General features: G+C 40.0%; 1 protein-coding gene across 3 annotated transcripts; it reads right to left on the bottom strand.

The window, feature by feature from the left end:
• Positions 1–1,287: 1,287 nt before the first annotated feature.
• pdk4 (pyruvate dehydrogenase kinase, isozyme 4) lies at positions 1,288–14,777 on the bottom strand. 3 transcript variants are annotated; one of them, XR_012590719.1, is made up of 11 exons: positions 14,353–14,615; positions 12,229–12,370; positions 8,571–8,642; positions 7,320–7,504; positions 6,441–7,203; positions 6,092–6,169; positions 5,131–5,207; positions 4,933–5,031; positions 4,540–4,653; positions 4,127–4,240; positions 1,288–3,293 (listed from the first exon to the last, which is right to left on the bottom strand). XR_012590719.1 is itself a non-coding variant. In XM_074614015.1 (11 exons), exons 1-11 carry the CDS (start codon positions 14,468–14,470, stop codon positions 3,150–3,152), a joined length of 1,233 nt encoding a protein of 410 aa, XP_074470116.1. In that variant the 5' UTR covers positions 14,471–14,777; the 3' UTR covers positions 1,288–3,149. The 3 variants fall into 3 exon arrangements, 1 of the variants encoding a protein (XP_074470116.1); XM_074614015.1 differs by having other exon boundaries at positions 6,441–6,530; positions 14,353–14,777; XR_012590720.1 differs by lacking the exons at positions 1,288–3,293; positions 4,127–4,240; positions 4,540–4,653; positions 4,933–5,031; positions 5,131–5,207 and having other exon boundaries at positions 6,441–6,530; positions 7,294–7,504.
• Positions 14,778–16,472: the final 1,695 nt, after the last annotated feature.

Here is a 16,472-nt window from a genome sequence, read left to right as displayed (position 1 = left end):
GTTTTCCCCCCCGACGTCGGTCACATTCCTGTTTTCCAAGATGGGCTTCACTAGATATAACTTTGTTTTTTGTGCTTCTGTGGAGTTTGTATTGGAGTCTGAGTTGTGGTGGGGGCTGGCTGTTTGTTGGCGTTAGCGGACTCCATTTCTAACTGAACGTTAGCTATGGTTGCACACTGTTAGCCCTGTTAGCGGAGTTTAAGAGAGTAAAGGCACATGACGTCACATCTGTTGGATTTTCCCGGAAAAAACGTCCCGCATTCTTCACATATAAAGCAGTCTAAAGACAGATAGAGGAAACCCAGAAAGTCATGGAAGGTCTCATTTTTTAGTTAAGGTTACAACCTGTTCACACATTGGCAATAAAAATGATTTTAAAAAATACATACAGGCCCTTTAAGGAAATATCTTTGAGTGTGTTTAATCTTTCCATATTCTTTGAACAGTCCCACTATATGGAGGTCAGTCTCATTTTTTCATACAAAGGAATTAAATGCCACTTTGATCAGTGACCTCACCGTCAACCGTTACAACAGTTGCTTGTACCCGTGGTGTGTTGTTGGTGTAATCATTCCGATCCTTATAGCAAGTCCATAGGTCAAATACATAAACAGGTGTGGCTGAGCTCTGTTGGTCTGCACGTGTACCAGACATCTTCTAAAGAGGGAACATTGTCTGGATGACTAACGGGTCAGACCCGACTCCCTGAACTCTTATAATAGACCTGTAAAAGTCAGGCAGAGAGAGATTTGTATTCTTAAATTATAATAACGGGAAGGGGGTTTCACATTTAACTGAACTTGACTTTGCTAACATTGCAGTGATCTTATGTTTTATTCTTTTATCTTTGAGAACGAGCTTGCATAATGCCGTGTTTGTATTGCGGCCGTGCCAATAATGCCTGAATGAACCGGAATACAGACCCGATAGAGACCAGAAGAGACAAGCCACAAAACCAGAATAGAGAACGCCACATGTAGGCACACTAATGAAGGGGCAAAGCAGGACTTCCTGTTCTCAGACCCCTATTGGCAGCAGGCCACGAAAAGCCACTGGACTGTGTCTGCGATGGCGACACACAAACAGAGCAAAGTTTCCTAAAACAAGCTGTGGGGGAGAGAGGAGGGAGTCAGGGGGACAATGAGGGAAACAACTGTTGCAGAGAGCAGTGGCACACATCGGGCTTTCTTTAAACAGCTTCATTTCCAAATAAAGATCTTTCTGGTCCGAATACAAGCACAGGGTTACGTTCATAAGAATACCATGAGCTGCAAAAGAAATGACATGTTGGGAAGTGAGATTTTTTATTTTCTACATTCACGGGTCCATTTAGTGGCGAACCACAACTTCAGTAAAGTGGCCTTTGACAGTGATTTTTATACAGTATAAAATGCAACAATATCTGTTGGTGCAGACAGTTCACAAATCATAAAAATCTAAAATTAGTGAGTTCATATTAGGGCTGCACAATTAATCGAAATGTTATCAAAATCACAATATACTGCGATTTTCAAATCGCAGAAGGCGCAATATTTGTTAAGGCCAAAATTTGTGTCAAAATAACATTTTAAATTAAATATTGTGGTGCTGCATAGATGTGCTGGCCTACACATCATATTCTACAGATCCCCACAAAAATCACACCATAATCATTTTAATATGTTTTTAAATGAAAATGAGAATAATGATGTACAAATCATTATTCCCTCTATTATCGCTAATCATATCGCAATTGCAATATCAGTCAAAATAATCACAATTATATATTTTTTTCTAAATTGTGGAGCCCTAGTTCATATTTTAAATCAACAACATCTCTCTAAATGCTACAAACTTGGCAAAGAAATTACAGACTGGTATGTAATGAGGACAAGGAATATGTGAAATTGTTAGATACATGCAATATCTATTAGATCAACACAGCTTGCATATATCATTGTCTGAGCATCTGTCTGTGACGTTCCTACTGAACGTCTGCAACAATTAACTCAGTCATCCCAGAAAGCACAAGTACAGTTTTTCGCAACATTTAACATTTCACAAAGGCCTTCACAGCCTCTAAATATACGACACATGCATCATTACAAAACACTTAGGGTGATGTTATCAAATGGCTGTGAAGTTCTACACGGTTACTTTTTGAAAAAAAAAAAAGTGTGTATTTTAGTTCTTCGCACCAGTTTCAACAGAGGGAAGTTATCATTATTGTGAAGGTGAAAGTTAACTTGGCAGTTTTACAGTTAAAATACAATTATTTACAGTTCAACCGTACATATTGACTTCAAATATGTTGCAATACTGTGTGTTTAACTATTCCACTTTTCCAGAAAGGCACATTTTGCGCTCTAAAACTCAACATCCATCAAGCATGTTTACATCTCATATTGAAGACGCTAAAAGTGGAACAATTGATTTTTACGTTGATGTCATTTTACACCACACGTAACCTGTGCAAATTCTTCTCATAGTACCTCTGAAATGCTGCGATGAAAAGCAAAAGTTGTGCGTGTGTGAAACAATGCTGCACGTTAAAAAAAGGACTGAAATGCCGACGTGAACAAAAGTGGAGGAACAGACTTTGCTCCCTTTGTGTTTATGCTGAACGTGTTACGTGACCCGGCTGAAGCTGGTTTTGGCTGGGTTATTCGAGGAATTGAAACACATTGAACCTAATGCAAAAAAAACACAACTTTTCCCAGTAAGTGAATTAACCAAAGACCAGTCTTTAGATTGTTAAATGATCCATTTTAGAAAGAAAAAGACACATAAACACAAACAGCATGCTTACTTCAAAGTGTTACCATGTTATTATAACTTCCAAAAAGAGACTTGATTTGCTCCATTGCCATTAGCAGCCTGTAATCGTCGTACAATATAATGAAATTAAATTGCCTGGAGGTTGGAAGGAATAGTTTAGCTTAGTTATTTCGGTGCATTTCTCTGGTTCCTGACACCAACAATGAGCATTTTTTTTCTCCATCTAGGTTTCTCTCTGTGAGAATCCACATTCCACATACATTAGTGTAGGTCCAGCAGGGTACCTTCTCCCACTTACAGTACAAGTTCATCCATTTCTTCCAACATGGACCCTTTTATTCTTAATACTATTATTCAAACTATTTCAGAGTGTCCTCCGCTTCCGTCCACCATCACATAATCCTCTTGGAATTGCCCAGTTTCTTTGGATCCTTGCTGGGCATGCACCAGTCGTCAGCCTCTATGCTCGTCTGGTAATGCCGCAAGGCTGACTTGTTGAAAACAGGAAGTCTCTCCACTGACTCTGAGGACAAGGCCTGTGATACAGAACAGAAGGGAACTTATTAGTCTGCATCCTTATCACACAGACAGACACATAAGTAGAGACGGCAAAGGTCTCCTGACATGGAACATGCGGCGAGTTATAACTTACAAGATGACACACATTAGTTGTGCATTGTTTGTATTACCGTTCGCACAAAAAGGCGTATGAATGAAACGATAATGCGCAAGGCATTTGGCGTGCAATAAGGACGCCTTTCTTGTGTTTGGCGTGTCATTTGTACACCATGGAGTCTGTACTGACTGTAATGTAAACGCATCCATGTAAATATGCTAAACTCAGATCTAGTGAAGTAGAATAAAAAGCGAGAAAGGCTGCTTATAGATGGATGGGTCCAACAAAACTGATGTTTTGTTTTGTAAGTTACGGTTTATCACGTGTTTGTTAGTGATGTGTTTTTTGTACTTATGTTACGTTGTTTCCGTATGTATTTTACTGTAGTGTTACTGTACTTTATGTACTTAATTTAAGCCCATACGTGACGTTTTTCCTTAACCTAACTAAGTGGTTTTGTTGCCTAAACCTAAGTGAGTGGTTTTGTTGTCTCAACCTAGCTGCTGATGTTACCCTAGTTTTATTGCGTGGCGTACAAAAGACACGCGAATATCCTAAAATGCGTCCTCATGACATGTGGAAAGTCTGTGTCATGTCGTGCTATTTATACGCCTTCCTGTGAGGCCAGGTTGATCTGCCACCACTCAGTCAATCTAGTACGCGTGGTTGACAGTACATTTCCATGTGAAACTCTACACCAACTCGGCTTTCAAGGTTATTTTTGACAGTGTGTGAAGGTAGTGCAGTCCTCACCTTCAAGTATATGACAGCTGAGGTGCCGTAGCCTTCCATAGAGTAGAGCTGAAGGTCTCCCTGGAAGTACTTGGCATACAGGCGGGAGATGGGCAGGCCATAGCCAAAACCAGCCTGAAGGGAAATAACACAGTGTCAATACAGATTAGCCTATCTGGACCTACAATATTATGTTGTGGATACTGTGGAGGGTTTGCGTTGTAAAACAGGTCTTCAGTTTCTCTCGTGGTTACAGTTTAATCCAATGCAATGTCGCTGACTGCATTCCCCTTTGTAATAATCTGAGTCTCTGTGTGTGAGTCTCTGATAAGAACAGGGAGATTTACCATCTAGTTGACTTTTAATCCCAGTTTAAAACCCGTGTTTGAAATGCCAAAGCAAGCTTGTAGTCTTGTAACACTGAAAAGTCTCACCAGCGGTGCGTTGCGAGAGTTGTCCACGTGGACCGGACTGGGAGCCGTGGAGTACATGTAGCTGAACAGGCGCTCAATCTTCCTCAGAGGGACTCCGCCTCCTCTATCGGACATCTACAAATAAAATTTACAAGGGTCTTCTCATTGTTCTGGCAGCAGTGAACTCCTCAACTCTTCGTCATTTGCCATTTGAATGGAATGTAAACGGTGTCATGCTTTGTGAATCAAGTCATCAGGGTTTATTTATATACTAACAAGGTCCACATGGACCTGCACACTGTACAGTTGATGGCAGTGTAATCTTAACACTGGTTTCTCCTTGATTCCCTCTGCACAGCACTGCCTTTAGTACAAAATTCACGGTCTATCTTAACTCTCCGTGTCCTCGTCTACCTTGATAGTGAGGTCCTCCGTTCCCAGTGAGACTCGCACTTTGATCGGGGGCAACGTTAGACTCGTCTCGTGGGTCTCCACTGTAGCTCTCATGGCGTTCTGATAGAGAACACACAAAGTGGATCACAAAGTGAGTGAGCAGAGACACGTGGTAAAGAATAATCAGGATCAGAATTTCAGGCTTGTTGGGTACTGTACCTTGAAAAGCTCAAACAGCATATGGTAGAGATGGGACGGCACATAGACAATGTGGAGGGGCTGGTCAGGATTTTTGGCTGTGGAAAAATTGATAATATTGATCTTATGTAAAAAGAAAACACTATGTTAAACTAACAAATCTATAACCATGACATCCTGACTGAACCAGTGGGTGAAGCAGACCTCTGGGACAAGGTCGTGTCTAGAAGGTAACACACAAGTAAACGTGCTAAAACTCTCGCAAGACTCGCTGCCCAACGACCTATCCTAACCGTACCCATTCAAGGTCAATGCCTAACCTCAACCATCTCGCAAGAGTTTCGCAACTTGTGGGTTACCCTCTAGACACGACCCTAGGACATCTGCGTGCTTTACAAAACTACATATTAACTCTGACCTGAATCAAGACAAACCTTTTCAACATCGGTGGAATAAAGATTAGAGCCACTCTCGCCAAATTAAGCAAAACATTCATCCTTTCGATTTATATTATCTAGATCTTATCTGCCAAGAAAATGCTGGTCAAGTACGTACAGTTTGTACTCAAAGCCCTGGCACATGTTCTGACTGGTATACTACTGGTGTATGATTCAATTAAATAACATATTGTAGCAATAACTACCACGTTTATTCTACTAAACTACATATTCAATTAATGTATACAGTAGGGCTGACCCGAATGCTTCAAAGCTTTGACAGTTGCCATGGTAATCAACCTCCAAATCAGTATTCAAATGCTTTGCAGGGTTTTTTTTGTTTCGTTTTTTATACATAAGTATGTAATAATAATGTATAAATCCCAAAATAGGCCATGAAATAAGGAATAATCCCACAACATTATTCATATTCAACCTTGTTATTAGTTATTCTCTGATGGATATCGCTGTTTGTTGTGTGTAGAGGTGCGTGTGTGAAAAAATATCTGCAAATAGAAGCATTATAGTTGTTTTGTAAGACTTACAATTGATTTCTGTGATCTCCATATCAGGAGAAGTCAGGTAATACTGCTCACACAGCATCTTTGAAGTCTCATAGGCATCTAGAAAGTGAAACAAAAAAGAAAATCTGTGGTTACTTTTCACCGAGAGAAATGGAGAACAATACGTAAGAGGACATTATGTCTTTTAGCGAACCAGTTTACACAACATTCAACGGCGGTTCTATGGCATGACGACATGCTTTCACTTCCCCACTCTGTCTGTTGACTCTTAAAATATTAGATGATAAAAGGTCGAACAATCGTGAATCAGTACAAATAGAGAGTGGTGGAAAATAGATGGCACATCCAGTGTGTGTGTGTCATTCATTACCTTTTACTACCTCCACAACGTCACAGCTGGGGTCAATGCTTCCAATGTGTTTGGGATGAGCTGGGTTTGCACTGCCTTCAAAGATTAATGCTAAAGGGCAAAATGAGAATGTGTGTGATTCAAAATAGACACAATTCACTGTCCACAGATGCTGTACATTTGTGAATATTTCACCAAATATAAAGCGCATATCAACTTTGAGTGAGTTCTTTCGCAGTTAGAAATGTAAACAATACACTTATTGCTGACATAGTCACACATACACTCTTGTATCTCTGTGCAATAAATCTACTGTAAAGCTATAAAGGCAGGCTGGGTGTTGACTATGTATACTACCTTAAAATTTAGATCAGACAAAAAATAAAGTACAAATTGTGCTGCGTGACATTTCTAAATGTTAGCTCTCAAACATTATCAGCACTTTGTGGAGTTTCATTTAAAGAGGACCTATTATGCTTATTTTCAGTCTGTTTTTTCCTGCTCTGATTGGTCAGCTGGCCCACTCTGTTGTGATTGGTAAACCGAACCAAACTCTTTGGACTCCGCACCTGCTCCGCTCTAACTAGCTTTGTTTGGCGAACGTGCCAAACTAGCCGTTGTGCAAATGTGTTACTTTATGACATCACCACGTTACGGAAGAAAAGGCAGCATTTCAAGGAAGGCGTTTCAGGCAGTTCAGGAGCAGTGTTTCTCTCTTTGGCGTGGACTTTGGACTTCGTTACTTTGCAGACCTTTTACATGCACAAACAATATATATAACACACTAAAGGAAAGGGGAAAAAGCACAAAAGCATAATAGGTCCTCTTTAATGACATAAGCTTCGAGTGTGAGCAACTGTGTTGATTAACTCACAGTCAATCACAGAGTGCTATACTGACTGTGCTGGTTCATGAGCATGCGCGTGGAGATGCGGCTCATGTAGAAGCGGTCCAGGAAGTACTGGACGTTCTGGTTGGTGACGGGGTCCACGCCGAAGGCCTCCTTGTACTCCACCACGCCCTGGGCCATGGTGGGCACCACGTTATTGTGCCGATTACGGACGTTTACCAGAGTCTGTGTAAAGCTGAGGGCAAAGACATGATGCGACGTATGAGTATGTGAGGGTGGGTACTACTAGTATACCAGGTTTATCAGGATATATACACATCAGTGTGCAGGGCATTGGGCACACATGCACATTCTTGTAGGGCTGCAACTAAGCTATTTTCATTGTCGATTAAGCTGTTGATTATTTTCTTGATTAATTGATTAGTTGTTTGGTCAATAAAATGGTGAAAAATGTCGATCAGTGTTTCCCAAAACCCAAGACGACGTCGTCAAATGTCTTGTTTTGTCCACAACTCAAAGATATTCAGTTTACTGTCATAGAGGAATAAAGAAACCAGAACATATTCACATTTAAGAAGCTGGAATCAGAGAATTTTGACTTTTTTTTTTTCTTAAAAATGACTCCTATCCTGAATCAAAATAGTTGGCGATTAATTTAATAGTTGACAACTAATCGATTAATCGTTGCAGCTCTACATTGTTGTAATAACGGGACTGAGCTCGGTGGAAAAATACAACCACAAGACAATCTTTTAACAAACATTTACCGTAGCCTGGAGCTACTTCCCGTCAAACAGGTAAACCTACTGTTTGCAGAGTGTCTAATGGTGGCTGTAGCAGTGCTAATTATTAATATCGTAATCATAAATTTGAAGAAATCCAATTCAAAAAGCAGTAAAAACCAGTTCTAACAGACACCAAAGTAGCAAATATTGAATTATGTGCTGAGTAAACAAGATTAAATGCTCCAAATTAAAAGAATTATTGCTTTTACTGAACTGAGCATTAACTTAACAGAGTCATAATTAATGTTCAATCAGCTGTACAACAAGGTACAAGAACATGAGACTGATCACACTCTGAACTTTGCCTTATGATGTTGAAAATAGGCAGTTAACACTCTGCATGCATTTCTTTTATTCTGATGATGTTTCGGCCCTCAGGCCATCTTCAGTATCGTGTATTTTATTTACTGAAGAATTAACAAACTGGATTGGTAACAACAGTAAGAACAACCAAATTGTTGACATTATAATGTTTACACAGATAATACATATGTACTTTACATGGAAATGACTTACTTTGTCAGGACGTCCTTGTCATCTGGATTCTTCTCTAAAAAATCTACAATCTCCAACAAACTTTGTGAATACCTGGTGGACACAGAAGGATACATTTTAAAAGAAAAGACACTCAACTCTTGTTAATTTCCTAAAACCAACCAAGCATTTTAACACTTCTGGTTCCCTCGTCTGGAAGTCGATGGGTTTTTTGAATGGGTTTTTTAGTTAGATGCCTGAAATAAGGTCTGTGGTTAACACAGATTTTAACATTTTCTTCTACAAAATAAATTATGTCAGTAAATACCCCACTCGTGAATTTTAAAGCCTTTAAGTGTCTTAAAAAAGCCGGTTGCTAACAAGTGGCTAAATGAGACTACTAAACGTCATCACGCCGACTTGTCCGCCTTTACAGCCTCGATGTGTATTCGTTATTCATATATAGTTCGTTTACAGCCTAACGTTAGCTTTTTACTTCTGGCAAGTGCATTCACACTTCGAAAAATCATAGCAGTAGTGTTCATTTGTGAAGATTATCTTACAGAACCAAACGTGTAAGTATCATAAACGTGTGTTTGCCACAGAGCTTATTTTCTGCAATAATCCAAAACTCAATGGAAATATCCCATTGGCTTTTTGTCGAGGGAACCAGTGCGTTATAACTTCCTGTGTGGTCTACAAAAATATGTCATCCCTGGAGCACTCAATATCAGAATGACAAAAAGCTCCAATATGATGAAAATAAACCATTATCTGGTGATTACATTTATGTGAAAGCATTAAAAACTAACCGGCAAACAGTGATCTCTTGTTAAACTTGACACGCTTAATCCTTTAAACAAACTATGTAATTAGGCATAGAGCCTCTCCACATGATTAGAATAACACTGTCTTCTCTTTAGATAGTCATTTCTTGTTTTATCACAGACTTTATCTGTAGGGGAGCGCATGAACATGAAGTTCAGCTGAGCTCATTGAGTGATTCACACTCTCTCACACTCAGTAGAGGAACTGGGTGAAAGGTGAACGGCAGTGCGGCTCGCTATGTGCTCAGTTTGTCCCTCGACTGACCTTCAGCTCTCAAATTTTGGATTATGTCCCGTCATGCGAACAGATGCACATCTTGAAATAGACTATTTTGCGACTTGCGATTTTCACAAGCTTGCCAGGAAACATCGAGCGGTGACCTCTCTCTCCCTTCGTCAACATTAACAAGTGTCAGATCAACTCTTTTTTGCTGGCAATCCAAAGAGCTCTGCAGCAGTGAGGAGAAAAAGAAGCCACATTGCAGGAGGTACATGGCCAAATATAGACTCTACTGTGGGTCTTGTGAAGAAGAGTGGGGGTGGGGTAATTGTTGACATGTTGTAACATGTGCACCACACATAACCATCATACTAGGGTAAAGCCTGCAGCAGAATACTGTGTTTTTAACATCCGGAAGTAGCAGTTGTGGTGGGAAAAACAAACTCCAAGTGAAAATCATTACAGCTTTCCTTCTAACAGCTGCAACAGATATAATTCTCCTACACATACACACCCGTACTTGGCTGCACCCTCACCGTTTACAGACTTTACACTGTGTACATTGAAATGGGAGTGTGCAAACAGATTCACACATGCTGGTATAGCTTTAACTGTGTGACGGTTGTTAAGTGACCACAAACAAATGCGGCCATGCACCGTGTAGTATATGCATATTATCGACGCTGCATCTTTATGGTACAACATGAAATTGGAGTGTATACTTAGGGGTGTAAATAATGAGTTTCACCACGATACGATATTATATTGGTTCTTTGGACGACGTTACAGTATTTGCTGATATCACAAAGTCTGCCATGATACAGTTTTGATTTGATTCAATTCAGAGTCCTGCGATCGATATGAGATAATATAATATTTCATATAACACAACTCAGGAAAAGCAACTAAATTATGATTTCACAATTTTATTACTGGGCTTTTACCAGACATTTAAATTAAAAAAAATATCTATTCTTTTTAATGAAAAGAATAAAAATAGACCTCATGTTGTTCACTATAAAGTGCCACTTTTCTCGCGTTTAAGTGCAAATGTCTTTTATCAGTTAAGAATTTCAAAATAAAGGCGTATCTTAAAGATGACGATATGTATCGATGTTTTCACTTTGCATCGATGACATTGGATCGCTGATCATTGAATAGATATATTGATCCACATCGGTGTATCGTTACACCCCTAGCGTATACATAATATACCATGGTATATTACATAAGAATAACACACCAACATGACAACAGCCAGTACATTAGCTGATCTAATTCAAATACAGTATGCTCCCAGATCAATGGCATCTAACCAGGCCATATTGCGATTTCGATTAACTCTCACACAACAACAACAACCGCAGTGTTTACATCAGATCAAAGCTGTAAGCCTGTGACTAAATGAATTTACCAAAACTAAAAGGCAGACAAATTGCATGAATGGTTCTTAGATGCTTTGAAAGATAATAAGTAGAGGACTTAAATAACCCAGTACCGTTACATCACCACCCCCTGCTGACACATGTCCCTGTATGACCTTGTGTAAGCTGGGAAACCTGAAAATAAATAACAATAGGACTCTCGCGCCACAGTTTCTCTGCACCCTAAAGTTCCTTTTCATATTGCAGAGAGGTGCAGGAAGACTCGTTGGAACACTTGTTTAGTAACAATGATTCTGCTACAACAGATTATCTCTCTCTTCTCTTCTTCAACCGCTTATCCGGAATCGGGTCGTGGGGGCAACAGCTCCAGCAGGGGACCCCAAACTTCCCTTTCCCGGGCCACATTAACCAGCTCTGACTGGGGGATCCCGAGGCGTTCCCAGGCCAGAGTAGAGATATAATCTCTCCATCTAGTCCTGGGTCTTCCCCGTGGTCTCCTCCCAGCTGGTCGTGCCTGGAACACCTCCCAAGGGAGGCGCCCAGGAGGCATCCGTGCTAGATGCCCGAACCACCTCAACTGGCTCCTTTCGACGCAAAGGAGCAAGGACTCTACTCCGAGTCCCTCACGGATGACTGAGCTTCTTACCCTATCTCTAAGGGAGACGCCAGCCACCCTCCTGAGGAAACCCATTTCGGCCGCTTGCACCCGCGACCTCGTTCTTTCGGTCATGACCCAACCCTCATGACCATAGGTGAGAGTAGGAACGAAGATTGAACGGTAGATCGAGAGCTTTGCCTTCCGGCTCAGCTCTCTTTTCGTCACAACGGTGCGGTAAAGCGAATGCAATACCGCCCCTGCTGCTCCGATTCTCCGACCAATCTCACGTTCCATCGTCCCCTCACTCGCGAACAAGACCCCGAGATACTTAAACTCCTTCACTTGGGGTAAGGACTCATTCCCTACCCGGAGTAGGCAAACCACCGGTTTCCTGCTGAGAACCATGGCCTCAGATTTAGAGGTGCTGATTCTCATCCCGACTGCGTCACACTCGGCTGCGAACCGATCCAGTGAGTGCTGGAGGTCGCAGACCGATGATGCCAACAGGACCACATCATCTGCAAAAAGCAGCGATGAGATCCTCAGCACACCGATCTGCAAACCCTCCTCCACCCGACTACGCCTCGATATCCTGTCCATGAATATCACGAACAGGATTGGTGACAACAGATTATATAGAACGATATGTGGTGTAGTCTAGAGGTCTTACCAGCTGATGAGGAGCTTTAGGGATGGAGTGCTGAGGAGCTTATCAGGCAGGAAATCAATTTCCTTCATGATGTTGGCCAGTCTGACAGGAAGCTCCTGCCGCAGGAACACAAAGGAGGTCTTCTCACATGCATTGGCCGAGCCTGCAGTCACATGAGGGGACAGAGAAAAAAAAACGACTGAGCAAGCATCCAACTTTTGACCCACATCCTGTCAAAAAATTAAACAGCAACACTTCCTAAACATTAATATTTGGAGGAAATCTGTCCAGGATTATTTGTGGACACAGTCTTTTATTAGATGAGGATCATATTGTGCAAATGAAATGGGAAAACCATGATGAAAATGTCAGCATTTTTTTAATGTCTATTTTTGCTGAGGTAGCAGTAAAATGAGAGGTTGCATTATGTCAGATAGATAGATAGATAGATAGATAGATAGATGGATAGATAGATAGATAGATAGATAGATAGATAGATAGATAGATAGATAGATAGATAGATAGATAGATAGATAGATAGAAACTTTATTGATCCCGAGGGAAATTCAAGTTTCCAGCATCACAGTTCCATAGTGTAAAACATGTTAGTAAAAAGGCAGTAAAAAAGTTAGTAGTGCAAAGTACAAAAGTACAATAAAATATACCAGATATAAAAATACAAGGAGATGAAGAAAACTGTTAAAACTGAATATAGTGCAGGGTAACAGCTGTGATACACGACTATTAAAAAAGTGAATATAGTGCAGAAGAGACTGTTAAAACTGAATATAGTGCAGGGTAACAGCTGTGATACACGACTATTAAAAAGGTGAATATAGTGCAGAAGAGACTGTTAAAAATGATTATAGTGCAGGGTAACTCCAGTAGCTTAGTCTATGAAAGTGCATAACGTAGCAGTGTTATATACTTCTATAAACCTATTTTACTATATCTATATCTATCATTTGACTGAATGGTGTACTGTTGAGGTGACATATGAATGGGAAATATTTGTCTTGTTTTTTTAATGGTGATATTTTGGATTGTCAATAATGTTTGTATGTATTGTCCTGTCTTTTTTATGTGGACCCCCAGGAAGAATGATTGTAACTGCAGTAATAACTAATGGGGATCCTAAATAAATAAAGTAAAGAGATCAACCACATCAGCTATTTTGTGTTGCTCCTGTTGGTCATTGCAGGATTCAATTGTGTCCACAAACTAATCATCTACACGTCTTTTCTTAGGAGGAACATATTGTGCAAATGAAATGGAAAACCATAATGAAAATGTCTGCATTTTTTATGTCTATTTTTGCTGAGGTAGCAGTAAAATGAGAGGTTGCATTATGTCAATGCACAGATGCATCACTTAGCAGTGTTATATACTTCTATATACCTATTTTACTATATCTATATCTATTATTTGAGGTGACATATGTCTTGTTTTTATTATGATATTTTGGATTTTCAAGAATGTTTGTATGTATTGTCCTGTCTTTTTATGTGGACCCCCAGGAAGAATGATTGTTACTGCAGTAATAACTAATAAGATAAGATATTCCTTTATTAGTCTCGCAGTGGGGAAATTTGCAGTGTACAGCAGCAAAGGGGATAGTGCAAAAAAACAAGATGCATCAGCTAACACAGTAAAAAAAAGAGCTAAACAAAGTGTAACAAAATATGAACCATTTGAATAGAAGGAAGTATAAAAATAGGAGCAGTATATAGAAAATGATATTGCACAGTGAGAATGAATGAATGAATGAATGGATGAATGAATGAATGAAATTCCACCTGAAAATATCAGGTGATTGTCAGTTTTTTGGTGTGTAAGTGGTCTACTGGGAGCAGTGCTGGTTGAGGAGTCTGACAGCTGCAATGGGGATCCTAAATAAAGTAAAGAGATCAACCACATCAGCTATTTTGTGTTTCTTCTGTTGGTCATTGCAGGATTCAATTGTGTCCACACACTGATCATCAAAACCCCAAAGATCAAAGTTATAATTTCAGAATAATGTGCACAACAGAAGACCTGCTTGACCATCTGTCAGTGACCTGGTTTCAATACATTAACGTGAGTTGTGCAACAACTGCCATGATGTGAGTGTGGGGAAAGAGTTAAATAGCATGCATGAACACTTACCAAAGTCAATGAATTGCTTCATGGACAATGGAGAGGGTGAGAACTTAGCAAACCTCTCCACTTGTCTCGGTATCCCAGCGATGGAGCCAGTCTTCAGCAGAAGCTGAGCGAACTTCATGTTTCCTGTCCTGAACAGACTGTCCAACTGTCTCTTAATGGGGACTCACTGTCCTGCACAGACTGTCCACTGTCAGAGTATTAATGGGGACTAGCTGTCCTCTCTGTCCTCAGCTCGCTGTCCAGTGTGACGACCTTCAGCTAACGGTAGCAGGACTAATAAAAGCTTCGTCCTTCGTTAGATTAACATACTCAAAGATGCTGGTTATGAGTTCCCCATCATTGTTTGTGTCGAGCTGTCTCCTTGCATCTCGGGCTAGTTGATTGTGGCTGTTTGCCCTTCAAGGCAACTTCCCACAGTAAGCTGTGTGTTGTTGTTGATGATGGGCGGGGAGCAGGAGTGATTGACGTTGAAACCAACCAATGAGCGTCGAGATTTCCCAAGGCCTATAGAAGAAGGATAAGTCATGGGTCTCGGGGTATTACGCATGCGCAGTGTAGCCGAAGCTGCAGTCGTGTGTTGCAAAGATTGGTCTGTTATCATTTAACCACCCACATCTTTTTGAAAACCATCTGGACATTTCTAGAGGTCATTCCAAAAACACTGCTGTGTATTAATTGTGGGAACTGTTATTAACTGAGCCTCTTTATAAAGCTTTGTTTATTTCCATTGCTTCAGTCTGTCTTTTCCCTCCTCTATGGACGTTTTTATTGGACTTTAATTAGTTGTAACCCACAGAAGACATTCCACAAATGTGTATGATGATATGCAAATATCTCACTATCCATAAACGTGTATTTTTGTATTTGTGTTGTGTAAAGTCACATCCACAAAAATACAGGGCGATTTGTAAATACACATAACTTACTCTGTAAATATGTATTTTAAGGTTTACATGTAAAGTGATAAACAGCATTTGTGCATCTATTTCTACACGTGGAATGATTTTTGCGCATTTGCAGCATTTGTGGACCATGTGACATTTGCAACTTCCCTCCTGTCTGTTTACAGAATTTTGTCCAATTCGTACCGCACAGATCCGTAGAGACAATCTGTAAGTAAGAGGTGCATTTACTAATTTCATAAGATATTGTGTTAATTATTGGTATTTCTGGTTAGAGTCTAGGTTTAGTACTCTTGAAGTGTGAAGCACAGTAACAAGCCGGTTCACTGTCTTGTACAAATTTCGGCGAGTGCAGGCCAGATTTTACTGCGCATGTGTCATACTCCCTTATAATATGACGCGTTGATGACGCTCTGACCGAGCCTCCTTCCCATAGGCCTTGAGATTTCCCTGGAACTGGAGGATGTGGTGGAGGAAGTGTGGGTTGGTTGAAGAGAAGGAATTAGTGGTTGTGAATTACTATAATTTAAAGGTCCCATATTGTAAAAAAGTGAGATTTTCATGTCTTTTTTTATTTTTTTTTATTATAAAACAGGTTTCAGTGCTATATAAACACTGTGAAAGTATCAAAACGCTCAATCCATGGAGAAATACACACAGCCTGTATTCAGAAACTGTGTGTTTGAAACAAGCTGTCAGGATTTCTGTAATTTTGTGATGTCACAACTAGTTTATTTCCGGTTGCAGTGTAATTTTGGTTGAAAAGAAGGAATTAGTGGTTGTGAATTACTATAATTTAAAGGTCCTTATTGTAAAATGTGAGATTTTCATGTCTTTTTTTTAAATTATTATTATAAAACAGGTTTCAGGGCTATATAAACACTGTGAAAGTATAAAAAACGCTCAATCCATGGAGAAATACAAATAGCCCGTATTCAGAAACTGTGCGTTTGAAACAAGCTGTCAGGATTTCGGTAATTTTGTGATGTCACAACTAGTGTATTTCCAGTTGCTGTGTATGGTTGTGTCCGAAATTCCATACTAACACGCTATTTAGTATGCTAAAACAGTATGTGAGATATTTTAGTATGACGGAAACCTTAGTACGCAAATTGCATACGATTTCCGGGGAAATATTACAGTGCAACGCTGGACACTACGGCAGCGTAATATATCCCACATTGCAATGTGTCAGTATCGTTCATAACGGGTTATCAT

Source organism: Sebastes fasciatus, chromosome 17 (genome assembly GCF_043250625.1).
Source record: "Sebastes fasciatus isolate fSebFas1 chromosome 17, fSebFas1.pri, whole genome shotgun sequence".
NCBI classification, from domain to species: Eukaryota; Metazoa; Chordata; class Actinopteri; order Perciformes; family Sebastidae; genus Sebastes; species Sebastes fasciatus.
The sequence above is the reverse complement of the archived record's forward strand: the minus strand, read 5'-3'. Positions and strand labels throughout refer to the sequence as shown.